Here is a 24,476-nt window from a genome sequence, read left to right on the forward strand (position 1 = left end):
ACATGTCTAAGGAGAGAAACACTTTATTTGCCATCTACACATTATGGAACAACTTAACCCTACCTTGAGATTGTAAATGTTCAGCAGGTTGCATAAATTTCCTTTATGACAATCACATTTCACTATAGCATGCTTAATATCACATAATAGTGTTACTTTAGACGGTAAAATTATAATCTCAATTAATTGCATTTCTAATTTTAAAAAATAATCTTTTTAGCTGTGACACATTTCAGTATATCATGATTTCTAATACCTAACACTATTACACTAAACAATACGAGATAATCTCATTTAACAGCAATTTCTAATTTCTTTAGAAATCTTTTTAACTATATGCTAAATATTTAATATCACTTCATAATCATACAAATTCTCCCTTGCTAAGTTACCAACATTGTTATTTACTCATAAAATATTGAGATCACAGAAGAATTCAGCACTTTTTTTAGTTAAAAGTATCAGGGTGAAACCCTACCCACTACAAACAACAGCATTCTGGAATTCAGATTTAAAATTATCAGAGATCTTCGTGAGTAGTAAATATATCGATAAGTATCCCAGTAGGCAACAGTAGATGAAGAACAGAGATATCATACTTGTCAGCCTTAAATACATTTTTGTTGTATAATATGTAAACTTCAAACACTTGCTAAACAATATGAAATCTTTAAATTCTATTTTATTTCTAATAAAAGATCCAGGTCAAAAGCCTCTTTCTTATGAAAGCCTTTCTATCTTTCGTTTTTGCTAGGTGCTCCAGAGGTATCCTGACATTGTCTGCTGTCAAATACTTGCATATTTCTTCACTCCATTTCCTTTGAGATTCTCCAGAAATTCCTATTTCATACGATTTTCTGCTGACTTCCTATTCTACTAATGGCATATGGCATAATACTTCAAAAAATATTTTTCATTGAGTTGTTTGCTCAAACTTGTCACATTGTCCAAAATATTGTTTTATATTATATGAAACCTACACTTAATCATTGGAAGTATGTATAATCCATTAGTTCCCCTGTAAAAGTAATACTTTTCCTGTACTCCACAGTATCATTTAAATAAAGATCCAAATAATATTTTAGTATTGGGCATGTGCCAGTTGTCATGGAAAGTCAATTGCCAGAATGAAGTATACTGAAATAGATTTATCAGTACATAAATTTGTACTTTCTGAGAATCAGTAATGGTACTGTAGCATCAAATGGGGTGATTTCAGACGGTTTTGAAGTCTTTTTACTTTAACTTGCATAGTTTATGTTAGATTGCATTGTTTGTTACAGAAGTGGTGGGGTATATATATAACAAATAAAAATTCTAAAAATAAAAACTCTGTGTGCAGCTGTATTTGCCTGAGGCAGACAAGTAAAGTGTCTCTGATCACCTCATGGATTGTAGTGATTCTGGAAAGACGTGTTTTTAAATCTCTACCTCAGGTTACAAAAAATATGGGGGGGAATTTAGACGTAAATTGACACTTAACTTCTTGAATGAGATTTTCACTCTGCAGCGGAGTGTGCGCTGATATGAAACTTCCTGGCAGATTAAAACTGTGTGCCCGACCGAGACTCGAACTCGGGACCTTTGCCTTTCGCGGGCAAGTGCTCTACCAACTGAGCTACCGAAGCATGACTCACGCCCGGTACTCACAGCTTTACTTCAGCCAGTACCTCATCTCCTACCTTTCGCAGGAGAGCTTCTGTAAAGTTTGGAAGGTAGGAGACGAGGTACTGGCAGAAGTAAAGCTGTGAGTACCGGTCGTGAGTCGTGCTTCGGTAGCTCAGTTGGTAGAGCACTTGCCCGCGAAAGGCAAAGGTCCCGAGTTCGAGTCTCGGTCGGGCACACAGTTTTAATCTGCCAGGAAGTTTCACTTAACTTCTTTTTTAATTCTGCATTCGTAGTATTTTAAAACACTATAAGGATGTCCATCACTATTAAAATGTGATAAGGATTAAGCTAATAAATTTTAAATATTAAAGACCAATCCATATTTCCTGAAAAATTAAATTGCAAATTTTTAAAGTACTAAATCGAAATATTAAAAACATAAAAACAAAGAAATTCTAGTAAAAGTTCGAAATCAGTTTTCTTACACAACATTCAAAATTAAGTTTTCAGTGTCAATGAACTTTACTAACAACTGTACAATTTAACATATTTTATTTCATTCTCAAAGCAACCAGTTTCAGCAATTCCATTGCCACCTTCAGGCCCCATATGCTTTTTTCAAATCAAGGAACTTAGTGTATAGCACCATATACGAGGGTAATCCCAAAAGTAAGGTCTCCTATTTTTTATAAGTACATAGACCTGTTTATTTCTACAATGGTTTACATCAGTTTACATCTTGAACATTTACCTATTTTTCGACATAATCACTATTTCTGTCGATGCAGTTTTGTAGACACTGTGGCAGTTTTTGTATGCCCATGTCATACCAGCTCGCCGCCATGCTGTTCAGAAAGTTATGAACCTCTTCTTTCACCTCATCGTCAGAGCTAAATCGCTTTCCAGCCAAATGTTTCTTTAATGGAATGGTACATTCGCTTATTTGTTTCAGTTGTAAATATTTGGCCTGTATTATTGTTTTTCTGACATGTTCTACATCCTGAAGGACCTCCTCACTACAGGTCAATTGGAATGAATGCAAATCTAATCTAATCTAATCTAACCCAGGGAACAGATGATAGTCACTGGGCGCCAAGTCAGGACTATAGGGTGGGTGGGTGATTACGTTCCACTGAAAGTGCTGCAGGAGAGCAACAGTTTGCCGAGTGATGTGTGGGCGAGTGTTGTCATGGATAATGTGTATGCCCTGGCTCAACATTCATCTTCTCCGGTTCTGAATTGCCTGTTTGAGTTTTGTCAAAGTCTCACAGTACCTGTCAGCATTCATTGTGGTCCCAGAGATTCAGCTCCGACGACGAGGTGAATGAAGAGGTTCATAACATTCTGAACACCATGGCGATGAGCTGGTATGACATGGGCATACAAAACCCACCACAGTGTCTACAAAAATGCATCGACAGAAATGGTGATTATGTCGAAAAATAGCTAAATGTTCAAGCTGTAAACTGATGTAAACCATTGTAGAAATGAACAGGTCGATGTACTTATAAAAAAATAGGAGACCTTACTTTTGGGATTACCCTCATAACTGGATATCATGAATTTCAATTGTTGTGCAGCTGCTTCATATGAAAGCGTGACAACAACGCTTGCTGTTACGTTTCCGTATGAGCCAGCTGCACAATGAATGGAATTCACGATATCCAGTTATATGGCGCTAGACGATAAGTTCATTGATTTGAAAAAAGCTTATGGAGCCTGAAGATGGCAAAGTGAATTGCTGAAACTGGCTGCTTTCAGAATAAAATAAAATATCTTAAAGGGTATGGCTGTTGGTAAAGTTCGTTGACATTGAAAACTTTAGGAGTTGTCACAGTTTAGAAATAAACTTGTGACAGAACTGGAACCAAACTAAACCAATTGGTGATTTTTGTTGGAAACTTTGATTAACTATTCCACTTACAAAATTAAGATGAGCTGCTCAGAGTCTGTAGTTTCAGATAATGATGAAAAAAAAAGCAACAAAACGAAAGAAATGTAAGTTTGATTACTTTTAAGTATGCTATGCGCTTTTGAGATACACACTATGAAAGCAGATGGGGGTACTTTTTATTGTTATAATGAGGGCCAAGGTAAGAAAGGTCCTAATGAAGTGAGTGCCTTTCTATATCATAACATTGAGTACTTTGACGCTATGAGAGAACTCTACTTCTTTGGCTGTGGATGCCGTGGCCAAAATCGCAATCGTACTGTTATAATAGTGCTATGTTCTTCATAGACAGTGGCAAATTTAATAAAATCTACCACTGTTTCCCCACTGGAGGGCACTCTTATCTACCATCTCATCATGTCTTACGTGTCCTGAAAAGGAAGTTACATATGGGTAACCGAGGACTTATTTCAGATCAGTATGTGTCACTTATCACCAAATCTCGCTGTCTTGGTCGCTTTAATGTTTATGTGGCACAAACAAGAGAAACAGAGAAATTTTATAACATGCCTTATCTTTTTATGTAATAAGGTCATCATCTTCCTCAAAACAATGGGAAGACACACTAGAAAACACGATAAAGTATCATTTGCTTCTTATTAGCTTCTGTGCTATAAATACAGCTCAAAAAAGAAAAGGGGAGTAGTTGCTAGGTCCTATGCCAGAGGACTCAAATTCCATGCATTTACACTAGTGAAAACCAAGACATATTTTGCCAACAATATTATCGGCTTTCCTCAAACAGTAGTATATGATGGAAAAGTTCCTATTAACAAGAAGAAGAGACTATGAAGTATATTACAGTCTGACAGTATCTATTTTTTATAACAAGCTTAAGACATATCTATAGCAGAAGTGGGTAAAGATGACTGAAAAGTGACTAAAATCAATCATTTCTGTAACATGTTTTGCACTGATTTTTCTATAAACTTAATATAATTTTGTGGATAAGTGGTCAGTCATCATTCATAAGATGTTTTATAATACCTTTTGTATGTGCTTCAAGCAGTTTTGTGAACACTTAGAGTTATGAAGATAGTATTAACAATATTCTTTGGTTTAGGTTCAAAAACATTCAGAAATAGTAAGTTATTTGGTTATCATCTAAATGTAATTCATATCATGATTGTGTATGGCAATTTTACTGTGGTAATATGCTCCAGACAGACATATATATTTTACATTAAATTTATTGCACTCAAATACTATCATACATTAAATAAATGTTTTTAGTTTTCCTGTAATTTAAATATGTGCCTTAAATAAAGTTATTCCCTTATTTATTGATACAACAGGTAACTCTGTGTGATAAAAATCATCATAGCAGCAACAAATATTTTTCAAACTAGTTAATATTAGCCTTATACATTCCAGCAAATGAATTGTTTAACATAGAAGAAAACGAGGTTGTGGAATATTTTTTCTTCTACCTGAATATTTTATCAAAGGTAAGTTTGTCCCCCATTAGAAATAAGCAATTCCAGACATACAACAGTCTAACGTAACAGTGGTGACACTTCACCTCAGTTTTGTTGCCTAGTGCCCCAGCAGTGCGTCAAGCGGCCAATAAATAAAACTGTTGAGTTCGGTGCGATCGTGAAGTGAACAGTTGTTTATTTTTCTTTGTGCAATGGGTTTTACAAACGAGAGCGTCTGTAGCGCAATAAATTGCAGCAACAACAAGAAGAAGACATCTCATCTGTCTTTCTGTGGGTTTCCTAAGGAAGCTTAGAGATATACACCATTGTGCTAATAAACTGTATCGTCGGGATTCGCTTGCAAATTGTAAATGTGTTAATGATTAATGTTTCGTTTTAGGAGCAGAAAATGGATAGTGAATAGCGGACGAGAAGATCTTATAAGAAAAAGATCCTGCTTACCTTTATAATACTGTTAAGTTTTCTTCGCTACACTTCGATCAAAACCAGTTCGTAATAAACTCGTGTGGAATGCAGTAACCCACACTTTTGACATCCCAAATAATCCACCTCAACTGGCGGTGAAGAGAAAACTGCCACAAAGGTTCGACAATTCGTCTAAAGCTGTAAAACAGTCCTATGGCACAGAAGCTGCCAGTTCAACTCTCCATATATCAGTGCCAGACTCATCTGAATCGTCAATATAGACCTGCTTTGATGATGACGTGGTTAAGTGCAGTTATTCGTGTCTTACAAAATTGTGTGAAGTGTCAGGTCGTGCAAAACTATTGCAGGACAAGGAAAATGACTATCATTTTGAGTGGGATAGAAACAGGAACTGTTGCAGAAAGATCAAGTGAAGGGTGGCAAACAAATTTGATGAGCCACATGGGGTTGCCGTGTGGTCTAGGGCATCCTGTCATGGTATGCACGGCTGCCCCCGTCAGAAATTCAAGTCCTCCCTTGGGCATGGGTGTGTGTGTTGTCCTTAGCGTACGTTAGTTTCAGTTAGGTTAAGTAGTGTGTAAGCTTAAGGACCGATGACCTCAGCAGTTTGGTCCCATAATTTCCAATTTTCCAAATTTTGAAGACTATAGGAACCCGATATTTAAAAACAGATGCCCTTGACTTGGTGTTAAGCATATTAGCATGCATTTTAAAGAGAAACATGCTGCAAGATGAGCTGACGAAAATATGCTGTTTGCTCTAAATTTATTATATTACACCACTCAGGCATACAGGTTTTGTCATACAAATAAAATGTGGGATGAATGATGATATATTCCGCCTTTTAAAGTGAAAGGTACAACACTTCTCAGAAACTGATAAACTAGTGAATATTTCATTGGACGAAATATCTCTAATGGTAAATTTAACATATGACAGCACATTCGACAGTGTTGTTGGCTTTGACAACCTCGGGTTTACATGCACAGAATATTTCTCCCGCTATTTGGCAGTATCTTGTCCCACTTAGAATAATATAAAGATGAAGGTCGTACTTGTGGCAACAGGTGACAATGATTAAAACACAGTAGGGCTACATAGCGACATATGGGGCGTTGATCCCTTTTGCATGTAGACATACATGATGTGCTTCTTATGTGTGACTCTGTGTGTTTATATTCCTTTGATATCAACGTGGTAAACTGCAGTTCTGTCCAACGTCACCAGTATTCTTTCACGAATGTGCTGTAGCTTGCCACTGGATTGATGACTTTTATCCCAACTTGCGCTTATTTTAGAATCTTGTTAGAAATATCTCTGCCTTCTGATGTTACACAAACTCTTGGAGGCAAAAAAATAATTCAAATATTTCTTAAATCACGTAGGAAAGGGATGCAAAACCAACATCACACTTACGACGCAACTGATGATCTCCTTTCTCGCCGCTTGGAGCGCTAGTGTCGCTCCAACTGTCAAACGGTAACAACTTTTACAGAAGTGAGTTTTGCGACTGTTAAGGTCGATTCACACTTAATGGAACGTCTGCGTCACGTCCGTCACGTCTAAACATTTTCCCCTGCGTTTCTAATGGCGCTGTCGACACTCGACGCCACCGGCCCAGAACGTCTCCGTAACGTCACCGTCACGCATTCTTTTGGAGAATGTTTCCCGTTCATGACGGCGAGTGGACGTGATGTACATCTCTGGTTCTTGTAAAGGACCTCCTGCATGTTTGCTCGAGCCATGTAAATACTTGGTAAGAGTGAAGTTATAGATAGGAGAAGTACAAATTATTTGGTTATGTAAGAATCACTTTTTATTCCTCAAAGTTGCGTTTTGTTATTTATTCTAATTACATGTATCTTCCTGTGCTTGTTATTTGATTTTATTTCGTTTTTTGTTTAGACAGTGGACTTCGACGAGTATTTAATAGAATTAGTTCGTTCACACTCAGAGCTGTACAACATGAGCGATCGTAGATACAGTGATTCCCTTAAGAAAGAATCACTGTGGAAGGAAATTGCATTAGAGATGGGGCGTCCAGGCAAATGAAACACTTTCTAGTAAGGAATTTTAAATGGTACTCACATGTATGTGCGAAAGTTTTCAGTACAACGATAAATATCTACGAGTGGACTATCGTATGCAATGTGCCACGGTAAAAACTTTATATACTACCTTTTTTTAAGCTTTACAAACGCCAGCAACATAAATAACAGTGCTAATTAACCGAATTTTTGTTGTATTGACTTGAACCTAGCATTTCAGGGTCTGTTAAATTGTGTACTGCACGTGGATCCTGCTTAGAACAGCAGATAGTCTGTCAGATTTTTTGAGCTGAATATTTCCAGTATTTTTCTGTGCGTAGTATTCGGTAATTTAGCAGAAATTTTTATACTGTACAGTGTACAAATCCGAAAAGTAAAAGACGTGCTTCATAAAATGCAACACTGTTCCCGTAATTTCGAAACATTCCACTCTGTTAATATTTCTGCAAAGAACACGCCGTGTAGCCAAGCTGGAAATTTCCAGTGAATGAAAATGGACATGGGGCCGCACATATGCGCATCTTTTAAATTACAAAAGTGTTATAGCTGTTTTCAACAGAAGGAAGCAACACTTTTAATGTATAAAAGGCACATTTGTGGGGCGTTATTTGTAATTTGAGACAGACACATTTATGAAAGTCTTTATTATTTCCTGTTACTGGATAGTTATCAAAAAACTTTTAAAGGGATCACAGAATGTACAGTCACTGACTGCATTAATTCATTTGTAAAAATGAAGCTATGTGACAATGAAATACATAGGCAATCATTCTGGTAGCTAGCTTTTAAAGAATCTCTGTTTGTTCTATTCTATTATATGTTTGGAGCCAGAAATAGTCCACAGGATACAAATATGTTTGTTTGTAGTTTTATACATTACTACATTAGGCTTATAAAGTTTCTTCAGCTGTGTATAGGCTATAATTGAAATTTTTGTAGTGTGTGTTTACACATGAAAAATTTTGAACAAAAATATGTTTTTATAGACACTTGCCAAATGCATTCCTTTGTTAGCAACAATACTATAAAATATAGCAAAAGTTATGTTATGGTGTTGTTAGGAAATAACTCATTTCATTTGCAAAAGTGCTGCAGAAAATTAGCACAGTATAAGACTATGTGCTGCTTAACAGCATAGCAAATGAAAACTATCTCATACTCCTGGAAAGCTATAGAAATAAAAGAAAGCAAACCATAGGTTGTGTTCTCATTAAATGTTTGGAGGGTCTCTAAGTCATTTTTAAAAAATCTTTTGACTACTCCATGCACTATGTTAATGGTTGTATATGTTCTCTGATTTCAGACCCTGAATGCAAGCTGTGATGGGCATCACTGAGAGACCAATTTAAAAAAGTTTTGATAAAAAGGCGAGGAGTGGCCAGGGTGCCATGCCCAAGAACCCATGGAAGTATGGGGAGGTTACGGCTTTCCTGCGCCCATACATGCAGGAGCAGGAAACAGTTACTAATGTGACTTTTGACATCTGTTCAGACAAGGAAGAAAACAAGGATATGTCTTTATCGCCTATTCTGGGCAGTGAAATTGACAGTGATTCGAGGCCAGAGACAATTAATGTGCAAAAGCGTAATGCAAGAGGCATAAAGAGGAGAATTGCAGAACCTGCTTCAGCTTCTCTGATTAATTGTATTCTAACAACACAGACAAAGAAAAATCATATTGATAGTTTTCTTTCAGGGATAAGTGCCTGTATAAAAACATTGTCCCAAATGTGACAGATAAAAGCTGAAGATGAATTTTATGGAATAGTGTCTGCCCTGAAAGGGAGCAAGTACTGGAACGTATAAATGATAATTCACCTTGAACAGTGTTGTTTGTTACAACCTGTAATATTGATTGTATGTATAAATTGAATTAATTAAAAAATCTTTTGAAAATGTAATTCTGTCTTACCAACCAAATTTTTGACATGATCACCTTTCCTTAAACCCAAAGTATTTTCTATTGTGTTTGACTTATTTATGCTGATGACTAGTGTTTTAGAGAACCAAAAATCCTAGTCAATAGTCACTTTACATCATATTAAAAAGGGATTTTCTTTCAAGCTAGGCTAGGCTCTTTTTTTATCGATAGAGTTTGGGGAGGGTGAATAGCTTGAGAGAGGAAGACATACTTATTAATCATGTCAATCCCTTACAGTGACAACAGATTTTTTCTAGTGATACGAATTCCTTTTCATAGTGAGAATGTATATGCTCCTAATGATATTACTTTTTCACTCCAATTCAAAGCAAAACATATATGGAAAATTGTATTGCCCAAGTCTAATTTCCAGGTTAGGGATGGGGAATAATTGTATCTGGCCACTTAATTATGAATAAAACACAAAACTGTACTATTTCAATTTCTTTATTGTTCAGTCATCACTGTCCCAATGAAGCAGGAAGCTACCAGAGTATTAAATGGTTGAATACATGACACCCATTTTCTCCAAACGTTATCTTCAATTACTCACAGCTGAACACTTCAAGTGATCTGGTACGAGGAAAAAGTTCCAGAATAATTTACACACAAATATAGGCAGTCACTCAGTGTAACATATAGTGGAATTACTTTCTTTTAAAAACAAAGAGAGGATATAAGAACTTTCAGCATTGCAGCATGTCAGCAATCGTAAGTATCGAAATAATTATGAAAAATCCGCCTCGATTGCACAAACTACCTGGTGTTTACCTAGGTTTCAGCGTGGGTAACCATACTTGAAGAAGGTATGGTTACCCAAGCTGAAACCTAGGTAAACACCAGGTAGTTTGTGCATTCGAAGCGGATTTTTCATAATTATTACAAAGAAAGGAAGTTGTTTGGAATCTTTTTGAGCACAAATTTAAATTACTCCCATGGGAGTCCACCAGTAGGGGAACTAAAAAAATCTTTAAACTGTTGCCTCACAATAGAAGCGGATGATGTGGCAGAACCACCTTGTCCTGCAGCATGAGGGTCCCATCTGCTGCTTCAAGTTTTGCTGGAATATTTTCTTTAATGTAGTTATGTAAAATACATGTCGTCATAACTATCCTGTCCACATTCTGTGGCATTGCGTTAATTCTCCTAAAAAAAATTCTAAATTTCTGAGCCAATTGCCCAAACGCATTTTCAGAGACTCGACGAGCTCTGGATAGCCTGGCATTAAAAGCAGTCATGCTAATATCTCCACTTGCTTGATTTTTCAGGTACGGTCTTAATACATAATGTTTTAATGGGAGGGCTTCATTACCAACAATCACATGTGGCACTACAACAGCAGTACAGAAGTCTCTTATGTTCTGGCACTTGCAATTTGGCAAGTTCCAAATCTTTCCCCTACTTGGAATGGGCAAATATGCCCCCATCGCTATTTTTACTGTAAGACCCACTTATAGTTCACATCAACTAGTGCAAGAAGAACTATAGAATATGTTTATAAGTAAAAAACTGGGATCCACTGTTTGGAGGAGCCACAACCGCAATATGTTTCCCATCAATTGCACCTATACAATTGGGAAAATTGCAGACATTCCTAAACTGTTGTGCTATGCATTTCGAGTCGTTTTCTGTTGGAGTTGGAATTACTTCAGGCAACATTGTATCAATTATAGCCTGGCAGATGTCTTTCACTATACAATGGGCAGTTGAATGTCCAAGTTCGAAGCTGAACACCACTGTCAGAAAGGAGTCACCAGCTGCCAAGTACCTGAAAAATATTAGTCATGAATAAACAGCTATATAGAAAACTTATCTAGCATAACTTACAATGTACACAACTTTTCACAATTTGCTATATGTGACAGAACATGCATGTACATTAGTATACAAATTAAATTTTCAAAAGTTTTGAAGTTCCATTCTTCCCATCTGTCATAGTTTATCTATAATGCAGAGAGAGAGAGAGACAGAGACAGAGATAGAGAGAGTGCGCAAACTCAGACAAATTTCTTGTACAGACGGTGGAGCTTAAGCGAGTGTAATAGTGGCCTTGACAGAGTTAACAAGTATTACATCAAGTCCAGTGTGGGACTTACCCAAGAAACTATCCCATATTGGTTCAAATGGCAAAAATTTATAAACTGACAACAAGAGGTATTGTATAACACCACTTATTTTTTGCAAAGTACTTCTTGAGAACTAAAACTGTGTTAATACACAGAGTGGGAAAAAAAGGAAACAGACACAGTTGCTTGTACTTTGCTCAAGTTTCACATGTGGAATAGCATTAACTAAAACTGTACAGTAACTTAAGTCTATGTGGTTAGAAAATTTAAAAATATGTTTAATACAAGTAGTTTATGATAACCTGTGTATAACAGAAGTGAGAGCAAAAACACTTTCACGGAAATGTCCAATTGATTTTACCTTAAACACACCATCAACTTCTGCCGTGGTGATACTGGTTGTCTGATCCTCGAGGCCCTTTTTGTAATCGTGGAGTGGATCTTATTTTGCAAGAAAAAGAAACTGCTGTTTCGACATTCTAAAATACTTGAAGAAGGACTGTTCCTCGTCTTCCAGCTCCTTGTATAGCGTATGGAACTCTCTGTCGCTGTCTCTACATTTCAACATATTTCTAACCAACATCCTCCTCCACTGCACTTCTGTTTCTTCATCAAGTACTATCGCGATCACTGCCAAACTTCTTAAATTTATTAGATATTGACTCTAATTAGCTGATAAAGCTAACAGGATGCGAAGTGAAGAATGACGAACACCAGGCGAGTATGTTTCATCAAAGTCTCTTCCTGGTATTTGGGAATAACCTTTCGCTACAAAACGAGCCTCATAACGTCCAATTTCACCATTTGACGTTTCTTTCACCTTGAACACCCATTTCGAATTAATTACCTTCCTGCCTGGTGGTAAATCAGTCAAAATCCATGTTTCATTTTCAAGTAAAGATTTATATTCATTATCTAAGGCTTCCTTCCATTTTTCACAGTCATCACTATTCATTGCTTCTTCATACGAATTTGGTTCAGAAATACAAGCAAGACAAGCAAAATCATGATTAAAATATTTAGTATTTGGTTTTCTTTCACATGATGATTTTCTAATTTCTGGTTGCATTTCTGGCTGCGCAACTTCCGTGTGACTATGTACATTGCTATTTACTGTTTTCTCAGTGTCACTCTGTGCTAATTCAAGATAAACTGCATTTCTGTCAACTTCAGCAGGTTGTGTCAATTCAGCTGTCTCTTCAATGATGTTAGTCGGCTCTAGTTGGCGCTAGTTCACGACTGTCTATACGATTATCGTCAAATGGGTTACTGTTTGGAATACTGTTTCCACAAGTGCACTTTGAGTTTTTCGATGAATTGCACATCACGGGCTTTCACAACTGTCTTTGATGAATTTGGATCAATCAGACGATATGCTTTAGAATCTTTGCGATAGCCAACAAAGATAAGTTCCTTAGATTTGTCTTCTAATTTCGTCCTTTTTTTCTTTTGGTATATGTACAAATGCGCGACATCCAAAGATTCGTAAATGAGTCAAAATTATCTGACGACCACTCCATAATTCCTCAGGAGTGACATTCTTAACAGCTTTTGTTGGAGATCAATTCTTCAAATAAATTACTGGTTTACAGCTTCAGCCCAAAATTGTCTACTTAGACCTGGATCTGTTAACACTGATCTTGCTTTTTCAATGATTGTCCGATTTAAGTGTTCTGCAACACCATTCTGTTCTGGCCTGTAAGGAGTTGTTGTTTCATGTCGTTTTCCATTCGTCTATAAAAATAACTTCATGCGCCGATTGACCAACTCGTTTCCATTGTCTGTTCAAAGTATTTTGATTTTTCGACCAGTTTCATTTTCTACTCGTGCTTTGAATTCGATGAATGTGTCACAGATTTCCTATTAGATATTGACTCTAATTAGTCCTCTGTGAGATGATAAAGTTGACCTTTTAACATATAACCAAAAGATATTCTTCATAGATCATCCGTAAAAGTGAGAAGATATCGTGATCCTCCCCACGAAGCCATGCTCATTGGTCCACAAACATCAGAATGCACAATGTCAAGTAGATCTTTTGCTCTTCTACCTTATGTTTTAGGAAAAGGTTGTCGAGGCTGTTTACCTTTTATGCAGGGAATACATGGATCTAAATTGACATTCGACCAGTTCAGTCCATCAGCCATTTTTTCTTTTAACAAAATCATGCTTACACGATTCTAATGTCCAAATCTTAGATGCCACAATTCATAACTGTCAATTTCTACAACATTTGCGTAATGATGCACTTCATCTAATCGATACATATCATTTATTTGAGTTGTAGCTGCTACTGGTGTTCCAGAAACAATTACATCGCTTTTATTGTATACACCACACTGCACATTGTCAAACAATACACACAACAATCCACATCTTGTCATCTGACTAACCGACAGTAGGTTGTAAGCAAGGCCTGGAACAAATGCAACATCATTAGGAGTTATCTGTTTAGTCTTGTCGTCACAAGTAACTCGAAGATGAACATCACCTTCTCCAATAGCCTTAAGATTGCTATTATCTGCTACTGTCACTTTAGCAGCTGTGGTCGATTGGAAAGTGTTGAACGAGTCTCTTTGATTCGTCATGTGTCATGAACACCCGGAATCCACGTACCAGTCATCACTATGATGTGAAGATGCAGTTAGAGCCATTAACACAGTTTCGTTTTCAGTACTCCCTGCATTCGCAGAATTTGAAAATTTATTTGGTTTCTTCTTTGTTCTATACTCATTCGCCTTGTGACAAGGTTTCTGACATTTATAACACTTAAAAGGCTTGATATTTAGAACATCAGTGGTGTTTACTGTCCTGCTTACTAGCTACCAGCGCCGAATCTGTGGTCTCATTTGTGGATGCAAACTGGCATTTCGTCGATTCTTGAATTAATCGCTGACTTACTAAATCACTAGTAATTTTGAAACCCGAATTCTCAATTGCCATAATCAAGGGTTGGTAATCAGGGCCGGCCTTAGCCATCCAGGTGCCCCGGGCGAGTCGTCCAGTTGGCGCCCATTATTGTATAAATAGCGAACATGACAGTGCTTTGCAACACGGTATTTGACTGTTTTCTAGAAATCGTCTGAAGTGGTTAATGGCGTCATCTTATGATCATAACATGGTTTTTTCCATCGTAAATTTGAGTATTTTATTTTTTGAAATGGAAATTTAATCCAAATAATCTGAAAGCCCACTAAGACGCTCCATATGAGTCTTGTGTAGCCTGTGACGTCAGTCGCTGCCGTAACAGTCAGTATAGCAGTGATATATTGTTTGGGCATTCACGTTTTGGGAAATTGTCTAAAAATATTGCGTAGTACTACACTGTACATCTACAACAACTCCAGAAAATTGTTTTTGCGTATTCCAAACAAAGAAAAGATGCGTAAAATGTGGTTGAAACAGGCTCGTATATCCCAAATATTTCTTTTCTTTTCTGAAGCACCCCTGTACTAAAGTGAACAAAACAAAACAAAAATTATTCAAATTGGTCAAGCCATTTCTTTGTTTTGGTGAGACTAACACACAACAATTGATTTTTATATATAGGAGGTAATATGTATAACGAAAAAACACTAATTTTGAATTGGGTACCATATTTTTATTGAATTTAATATAACTGTAAGCCATAAACCTATATTTTCTGTCAGTCATCTGAACACAAAACATATTACGCCTAATGAAAAACAATTATAAACGACTAAAATTTTACTTTTCTCGGTTTTCTGTCGGCAAAGTCTCTGATCAGATTAGCAACGTCTAGGTTTTCTGCAACTTCATTTTCAATGGACAGTGAGGCCGAACCGATTAGTCTTGTTTGAGACATTGTAGACCACAAGTACGTTTTTATCAACTTCAGTTTGTAAAAACTGCGTTCGCCGCTTGCGACACTCACTGGTATTTTTAGCAAAATGCGTAACGTTATCCAGATGTTGGGATATAACTCTTGAAGATTATGCTTTTTTATGAAGTTTAAGGCTTCAATAGGCGTTGCCTGGCTGTCTTCGAGATAGTGTTGCAGGCCTAAAATTTCGTCGCACAGCAAATTTCCATCAATATCTGACTTCATGTTGACAGTTAACTTTTCTTGTAATTTAGAACAGCATTGTATTAGTTCTTCTTTATTTTGATTTTTTTTAATGTCAAACAAGAAACTCCATGTCGCAGAAAATTCTTGCATCTGTTCAAATCTTTCTTTCATGGATATGTGCACGGTGTCCAACAGTGCATTGAAAAACTCTACTTTAAACTTCTTTTTTGGGTCAGTTATTTGATCATCAACAGCCTCTTCACCCGGCCTGCGTTTAATACGTCTTAATCGCATTTGTGGTTTAAATAATGGCTACGTATCAAGATCCGAAGCCAGTTCAGTTGCTGTTACAATAGCTTGTTCGAAACCTGTTTGTCTATATGTTTCCAAATAAGAGCAACATTTGTCAAGGATTCCCATAAACTCGACAAAGTTGATTGTGGGTGACTGACTTGCTTTACTCACAACGTTAATTTGAAACAGAACATCATACCATGTCACGAGAGAAACAATGAAGCTGAAGTCTTTTAATTGTCCTCCTAGTGTTGTCGCTTCGTGTGACACCGCAGCATCGTTTTGTTCAGTAGCATCGGCCAAGGAAACCAAAGCGTCATGCATTTCGCATAATTGATAACGAACCGCTTTGACGCTATCAATTCGAGCTTCCCAGCGTGTGTCACTTACATTTTTCAGGGTGTATATCTTCAAATGGTCGGTCAAAATTTTCCATCTATTTACCGATCCAAATAGATTAAACATTTTTTGTAACATTCCGAACAGTGTCACGGATTTTACTGATGATTTTGCCGCATCACACAATACCAAACTATAACTATGGCATCCACATGGCACAAAAAAAGCTAGTGGATTTAACTTCTTAATTCTGTTCTGGACGCCTTTATTTTTCCCCTTCATGTTCGCGCCGTTATCGTAGCCCTGTCCTCTGCAGTCATTAATGTTAAGGTCAAGATCACTCAATGTTTTTAAAATGCTTTCTGTGAGGCCTTCACTGGTTGTATCATCTATTTGCAGAAATGAGATGAAATGTTCTTTTACACTTACGCCATCCTCTGTTATGTCGGCGCATCTTAAAGTTATCGAAAGTTGTTCTTTGTGGCTTATATCTGGAGTACAGTCAGCTATGATTGCATAATACTTTGAACCCTTTATGCGGGATACGATTGTAGACATAACGTGTGATGCCATGAGTTCTATTAATTCATTTTGTATATTTTTGCCGCAATAATGGTCAGCCAAATCACCATTCAATGCCAGTCTGACGTGCTCTTCCATGATTGGATCAAACTTTGCCAATAACTCTACAAGACCTAAGAATTTTCCATTATTTGGGGTAAATAATTTATCTGATAACCCTCTGAATGCCATATTATTTTCAGCCAAATACAAAGTAATGTGCATCAATCTTTGAAGCACATTGCTTCATCGTAAACTTTCTTTAGAAATTAGCTTTTGTTCTTCCTTGTCAATAGTTAATCCAGCTTTAAACCTGATTTCAGCTTCAGTCCATTGAGTAAATGCTTTTTTGTGGTTAGGACTATTTTCATGCAGTTTCAGAGCTTCACTTAAATGTTTCTAATTTCTGAAACCCACAGTGGTAGTCAAATTAGTAGTTGACTTTAAATCAAACAGTCGACAACAAAAGCAAAAGACACTGTCGTTTGATACAGAATAAACTAGCCACCGTCGTCTGATAGTTTCTTCGTTTGATAGTTTTCTTGTGTAATGAGTTGAAGAGAAATGACGCCCATTTTCATCTTTTGGAAAGTTATTTAGACATACTTGTGAGGGTCCACATATTATAATGCGATCTATATCTCTAGCATTAAGTACTTTTGGCCACGTACCTACATCAGAAACATTGTATTCTTTTATTGCAAGAACGTTGATACTTTCATCGACCACAGATGTCATGTGTTGATTTTGACTTGGAGAAATATCAGAGGATTCATGCAAAGATGTACTGCGCTGGTCAATTTGATCACCTTCAATAGGTGATTGTATATTTTTTGTGTATAATTGTTCACAGTCTGAAGAAATATTTGCTGATACATGGACTTTTGATTCAATATCTGAAGTATTTACCTTAGAATTTCCTTTAAGGTACTTATAAATATTCATGTGCTTTTTAGTTTCTTCAAGAACTTTTTCTTTTTCAGCTTTTGTTTTCCGATTTTCTGAACCAGAAAGCTTTTTTTTAATCATTTCCTTCTCTTCTGGCATGATTTAATAATTTGACAAATTATTGCTTGGACACTGCTCTGTTTCGCGACCACAATATTCAATCTATAACAAATAAAGAAATTCACCTATCAGTAGACGTAACTAGAAAAAAACCTGAACTGAAAGATAAAAATGTTTTTCGCACCTACCAGAAAATTAAAATGTTGACACAGTCACGACACTCGTTTCACTCACAATTATTCAGCCACGAAAGCATGACCGCTGCCTCCGACTCTTACTGACAATTACTGACATGCGGGTGCAAATCGTAGTGCTGCCAACACATGCAGTCTAACAAACATTGTGTGGCGCTGTATTATTTCAGTAAGTTAGGGGAGAATTCTCTATGAATGCAGTGCACGCATTGCATGATCTATTAATTAATGTACATGAGTCATTAAGTTACAAATATTCGGTATAAATACATTCGTATTAATTAAATCATAATGTAATGTATATTTCACAGTCTGTATTTTCTTTTATTTGGAGCGACCGGTAGTTTCTGTTGTAAACGAGAGATGGTGCGGCTGCATGGGCTCTTCCTTGTTGCAGTTCTTGAAACAAATAAGAGAGGCGCTTTGGTAGAGCCCGTGCTAGCCTGCGTCAAACATGGATGGTTGCAGACAATACGAAGATTGCATTCAGCATGATTTCTCTTCTGCTACCCCGAATTCATCGCGCATTCGTGAGATTAGCAACGTATGTTGAATGAGACTGAATAATATTTTAGTTTCGCGAAATGGAAGATTGTAAATTGTAATTTTTTTTTTACATGCGTTTAGTACGTGGCGCCCCTTGGGCCCCGGCGCCCTGGGCGACCGCCCGAGTCGCCCCACCCTAAAGCCGGCGCTGTTGGTAATCTGCTGGGAGTCCACTTAGCATATTGCAGCTACGAAATCATCGTCAATTTTCTTACCAGTGCTTCGAATTTGTTGAGCAAGTGACATAATTTTCGACAAATACGCCTCCATATTTTTCTCAGAAGCCAATCGTACATTCATTAAGCATTGCAACAGCCCAATATAACTAGATAAACTCTTATCTTCAAATGCAGATTGTAAATTTTGTCATGCTTCTTTAGGAATCGTTGCTCCACGAAGTTTTGGATACACAGATGAATTTACAGATAAACATAATTTTGATAATGCTTCCTGTACACTCTTCTCGTCTTCGTCAGTGCCAGCAATTGTGTCCCATAGTCCCTCATGTTTGAGGTACATTTCCAGTCGTTGTAGTTTGTCATAACGGTCAACTTTTCAAAGTTAAACAGTGATTGTCCACCCAAAGCCATCTTGAATACGTTAAGATAGTTAAACAAATAAATGTTGAAAGTTTCTCTGCCAAAAAAAAAAAAAAAAAACAAAAGACAGCAACACATTGAACACACGCGAAAATTATGTAACCTTGATTTGTCAGTTTATTTCTTTGGTATGGAAAGTGGAAAGTTCGCTAACCTCTCCTGGGCCCATCACTTATTAGATATTGACTCTAATGAGTCCTCTGTGAGACTATAAAGTTGACCTTTTAATCAAATACGCAATGCACCATATTGCCAGGAACACACATTTTTGGAGACCATTCATTCAACGATGTTCATAACGAAGATCAAGGAGAAAACATAAACTACCATACATATAACACATCAAAGAGTAAAATATGAATGTTCCCAACAAAATTGAATTTAGGTATCTTCGACCTTCCAGCAGTTCCTTCGTCTGTCGTCACACAAACTGCAAATAAATAAAGCCACACTGGTGAGAATCTTCTGTGACTTCACAGGACGTTACGTTGACGTTCCGGGTTGTGCGAATGCTCGGACGATCTTGTTGCACATGACGTTCCGTGACGTGACGGAGACGTTACGTTAAGTGTGAATTGACCTTTATGTTACACTGTGGACGAACTTCGGTCACTTGCATAAGTGGAACATCTCAGGTAGTTTGATGCGATAGTCTTTGCTCAGATGCGTGCGCAGTTCGGAGCGTCTGCTTTCGACACATTCAGAAGTGACAGGTGGGAGGAAAGCTTCACAATCAAGAACTGCGGAAGAGCATTTTTTTTTTATATAGCTTTTTCAAACGTGCGTAAGTCAGAAAAAATGGTCGTCGGCCATGGAACGGAATGGTGTTTCCTTATATCAGCATTTTTAGTAATAATGGCGATGAAACCATGCGAGAGCATGACAACCTCGAAACCTGAAACTTGGACGGGACGGTGGCTGCCTGAAAGAACTACGGAAGCTGCTCATGATGCGAATCATAATTTAAAGGATGCTAAACATGGAGTTAAAATGGGCGTTGCTTCGAGGTTCTGTGATGATGCAGAGGTAAATATATAGTTAATTCTGGTTAACAGCTCGTTGTCGTCTGTTGCCGTTGTATTGGTGTTCCTAAATTGTTGAGTGCAACTTGGAAGATAAATCCATTAGTACCACGTAGTCCTGATCACTACTGGATCTAGAAAGGATAACTTCTGCATCTATAGTCGGCAAACCACGGTGAGGTGCGTGGCAGAGGGTAGGCCCTATGTTCCATCGTACCAGTTATTAGGGTTTCTTATTGTACCATTCACGTATGGAGAGGGAGAAGAAAGATTCGTTTGAATGCCTATGTGCGTGCAGCAATTATCCTAATCTTATCCTCGTGATCCCTATGTGAGTGATACATGGAGGTTGTAGTGTATTCATAATCCTTTAAAGCCGGTTCTTGAAACTTTGATAGACTTTCTCGGGATAGTTTACGTCTGCCTTCGAGAATCTTCCAGTTCAGTTCCTAAGTATCTCTGTAATTCTCTCCCACAGATTAAATGAATCTGTACCATTAGTGCTGCCCTTCTCTGTATACGTTCAATATCCCCCGTTATTCCTATCTTGTACGTTATTCCTATCTTGTATTGTAGAACAGATCGCACGAGTAATTTTTAAACAATCTCCTTTGTAAAGTAATTGCACTGTGCCAATATGCTACCAATAAACCGAAGTCTGTCACCTGCTTTACCCACGACTGTAACTACGTCCGATCATTCCATTTGATATCCCTGCAAAGTGTTGCACCCAAGTGTTTGTACGGGTTCGCCGACTCACTAACTTTTTACTCATAGGATACTACATTGTTTCGTTTTGTGAAGTTCAAAATTTTACATTGCTAAACATATAGAGCAAGTTGTTGATCTCCGCATCACGTTGAAATCTTATGAAGATCTTACTGAATATTTATGCAGTTTCTTTCAGATAGTACTTCATTATAGACAGCTGCATCACCTGCAAAAAGCTACTGTTTTACTATTAATATTGTGTGCAATGTAATTTATATATAGAGCGAATAGCAAGGGTCCCAACACACTTCCCAGGGATACACTTGATGTTATTTCTGCATCTGACAATGACTCCATCCGAGGTGATGTTCTGACCCACAGTCCAGCGACTGGTTTGATGCAGCTCTCCATGCTACTCTATCCTGTGCAAGCTTCATCTCCAAGTAACCACTGCAACCTACATCCTTCTGAATCTGCTAAGTGTATTAATCTCTTGGTCTATGACTTTACCCTCCTCTTTTGTTCTCTTTCCCCTGACACCATGTTAGTCATGTCACCTAAATTGTAAAGTATAGTTGGGTGTAAAGATGCTACAGCAGATTTTGCTGACTGAGGGTTTTCCTTTCAAGTTTTCTTCACTGTGCATACAATGCTTGTACACATAAATGTCACTTTTTGAATCGCATTTGGTTGTGAAAAAACTACATGTGATATTTCTTTGTGTGGAAACAAAGGGCTGTATAAAGAACACCTGTGCAGTGTTGCCCATCTTTGCCAGGATTCACAGGTATCTAGAATTCATACCTACTGCAAGGCAAATCTTTATCCAAACTGGTCTGTTTTATTGTTCATACACTGAATGAAAGAGCAACTAGGCTGGAATGAAAACAGTTGCTCATCTACAGTGATATTTTCACGTGGAATGTAACCCCACATTAGAAACATCATTATGAAGGAACTGAAATTGGTGAACAACAGCATGCATCACATCAGCATTTCCTTCCTTGTCGACAAATGGTCAACAGAATAGGGGTGACATAAATTGCTGGAACAACCGGTTTTCAGTTATTTTTGTTTTTTTAATGTCAGTAACCTGAATGTTAAAAACTGCCTTTTCCATCATTGAGTTGTTCATTTGTTTGACAACATCCGCGTCACTGTGTGACGTGATAAAAGTTGTCGTTGGCATAATTACAGGGAAATACGGAAGCGTCTGATCCCACCTGTCTGCTTTGACCCATGACGTCACAAATATGGTGGAAACAAAAACACACACACACTTTCCACAAGAAGCCTAATGACACTAATGGGACAAGCGCGGGAAATGGGGTGTTTTGGGTGGGGGCAAACTAAATATAAACAAATTTAGACGCCTTGCGTAGCTACAACGTGTAAGTGAAGACAGCCATGCATGAATACCCACCCACCTCCCCAGGGGTCGTAACCCCTGCAACCCATAGAAGATAAAGATGCTTCAGTAGCTGATTAGTGTTTTTTTGTCTTTAAAAAAAAAAAAAAACTCATGGGATAGAACGAACAGATCAGAAAGATAAATATAATAAACTAAAACAGAAATTCGAGGAAACAGATAATTAAAATAAGTAATAAGTGTTTTTAAATTTAAAAAAAAAATCTCTCGAGATAGAACGAACAGATCAGAAAAGTAAATAAAATAAGATAAAACAGAACTGGAGACAGCCACACTCAAACCTAACTCCGCGCCGTCATGACATCACGCACAACACCCTTACGTCACGGGTCAAAGCCGACGCGTGGGATCGGACGCTTCTGTCGACCCTAATTACAGATTTATATGGTAATAAATTGGGCAGGTCATTCACGTACACAATAAACAAGAAAGGGCCATTGCAGATCCTTGTGGGACTCCATATTTCACCTTGAGGCAGTCAGATTTATTTGAATTTAAAACTACCATTTGGTTTTGTGTATCAGGTATGTTTTTAGCAGTTATTCCATATTTTCCAAGTTTTTTTAATTAAAATTCTATGTGGGACAGTGTCAAATGCCTTGGGTAAACCTACTAAAGTTGCATAGGTGTTCCCTTATTTTTATAACCATGTAATATTGATAATACAACCTCCTGAACTGCCTTTATTGTTGATAGCCCACTTCGGAATCCATATTGGGCCCTATTTAGGGGATTGCAAGAAAAAAAAACATTTAATTGGTCCTTCATTAATGTTTAAATAATTTTGGATGTTATAGGTGCTATTGCAATGTTCCTTCTGTAAACACCCTATTAATTAGATAGAACAGTGGATTGCATATAGTGTCTATTTTCTTTATGATAAAATTAGAAAAACCATAGATGTCCTCAGTTCTGGAGTCGCTCAATGATTTGACAACATTCAATATATCCTTAGCATAAATAGTTCTCCATTCAAATTTTGGCAAATCTACTGGCAACTCAGTTTCCTACAAATTGGGAAGTCTCTTCATTCTTCTCGAAATTTCTTTCATCTGTTATAGCTAATTAAGGTGCTGTCCATGTTTTGTGTAATGGTCTTTTAAATGTGCTTACATTTATCACTGTCACATTATTAAAATGATCACAGATTTGGTTGTATCTAATATTAGTTTTTGATCTTTGTTTACACATGAAGCTTCAGTCAAATCATGTCGTACGTTCACTAAGGTGCTATTTGTATGAGTGAGTCTAGCTATTGTTCTCTTCAGGGCAGAGATTGCATCAGGTGCTTGATTTTTTGCTAACACAATTTGATCCTCCAATTACAACAACAAAATCTTTAGACCATTCAGGGAAGTCACTTTTACCCACATGTCAGAGAAGCTCCAGATTTCATAAACCCCTCCACTTCAAACTTCGTTGAGTCATCCTACATGGAACTTAATATACTGGACATACCATGACTGTGGCTGTCTGAAAGAATCCTTATTTTGTGTTTGCTTACAGACTTTGACAAGACTCTTTTAATTCACAGAACTGGATTCTTCCTTTTCGTTTGTTTTGCAGTTGTTTCCATTGTAATTTGACACTTTTGATTCCTTGTTTTCAGATTTAGTTAGCACTTCAAACCTTTTTTTTTTTTTTGTAAAGGGGGAAAGTTGCTTTCGTAGTCTTTGATTTTCTTTGTGAATGTTCTTTTTCTCAAAACATATTCCCAAGGCCTAACATCGTTGTGTGCTTGAACAGGTATTTCACAGTTAAGAATAAGTTCGTTATGCCTGATATTACAATCAGCAGCACAAACCTGTTGCTTTAGTTTTGTGTTCTCTAACTGGAGATCTTTAATATCCTCTTGTAACTCTGAATGAACTTTCACAAGGTTCATTTCTTCCTGGGCATCTCGACGTGAAGCAAGTCTACAGGCATTTTCATCCACCGTGTTAGTTGGACGTGCCTGTTTACTGTTTTTATCTGCACAACTGACACTTCAGCACAACAAAAATGACACCATTTGTCGCAAAATTTGCACAGAATTCAGTTACGCACTGCCTAGTTACACTTAACACACTATATCAAGTAAAACACGACTTTCATCGAGCTGAAACACACTACCTCTCTACCTAGTGCCATGATGCATAATACAAATGATACTGAACTACAGTGGGAAACTGCCTTATAGACAAGATAGGGCAAGTCCGGCACACTTGCATGTACGTGCTTATCATCCAACAGGCCATGACACTTAGTAACAAGTACTTTATTGTCCCAGCAGTGCTGTACCAATT

At 37.3% G+C, this 24,476-nt stretch overlaps 1 protein-coding gene across 1 annotated transcript in view; it reads left to right on the top strand.

Moving 5' to 3' along the window:
• The first annotated feature begins 19,688 nt into the window (after positions 1 to 19,688).
• LOC126474360 (uncharacterized) overlaps positions 19,689 to 24,476 on the top strand; it is a 38,461-nt gene continuing 33,673 nt past the window's right edge. The window contains exon 1 of the mRNA XM_050101829.1: positions 19,689 to 20,055. Coding sequence (XP_049957786.1) covers positions 19,693 to 20,055 — 363 coding nt within the window. The 5' untranslated portion in view covers positions 19,689 to 19,692. The remainder of the gene's footprint in view (positions 20,056 to 24,476) is intronic.

Source organism: Schistocerca serialis, chromosome 1, assembly GCF_023864345.2.
Source record: "Schistocerca serialis cubense isolate TAMUIC-IGC-003099 chromosome 1, iqSchSeri2.2, whole genome shotgun sequence".
Taxonomy (NCBI): domain Eukaryota; kingdom Metazoa; phylum Arthropoda; class Insecta; order Orthoptera; family Acrididae; genus Schistocerca; species Schistocerca serialis.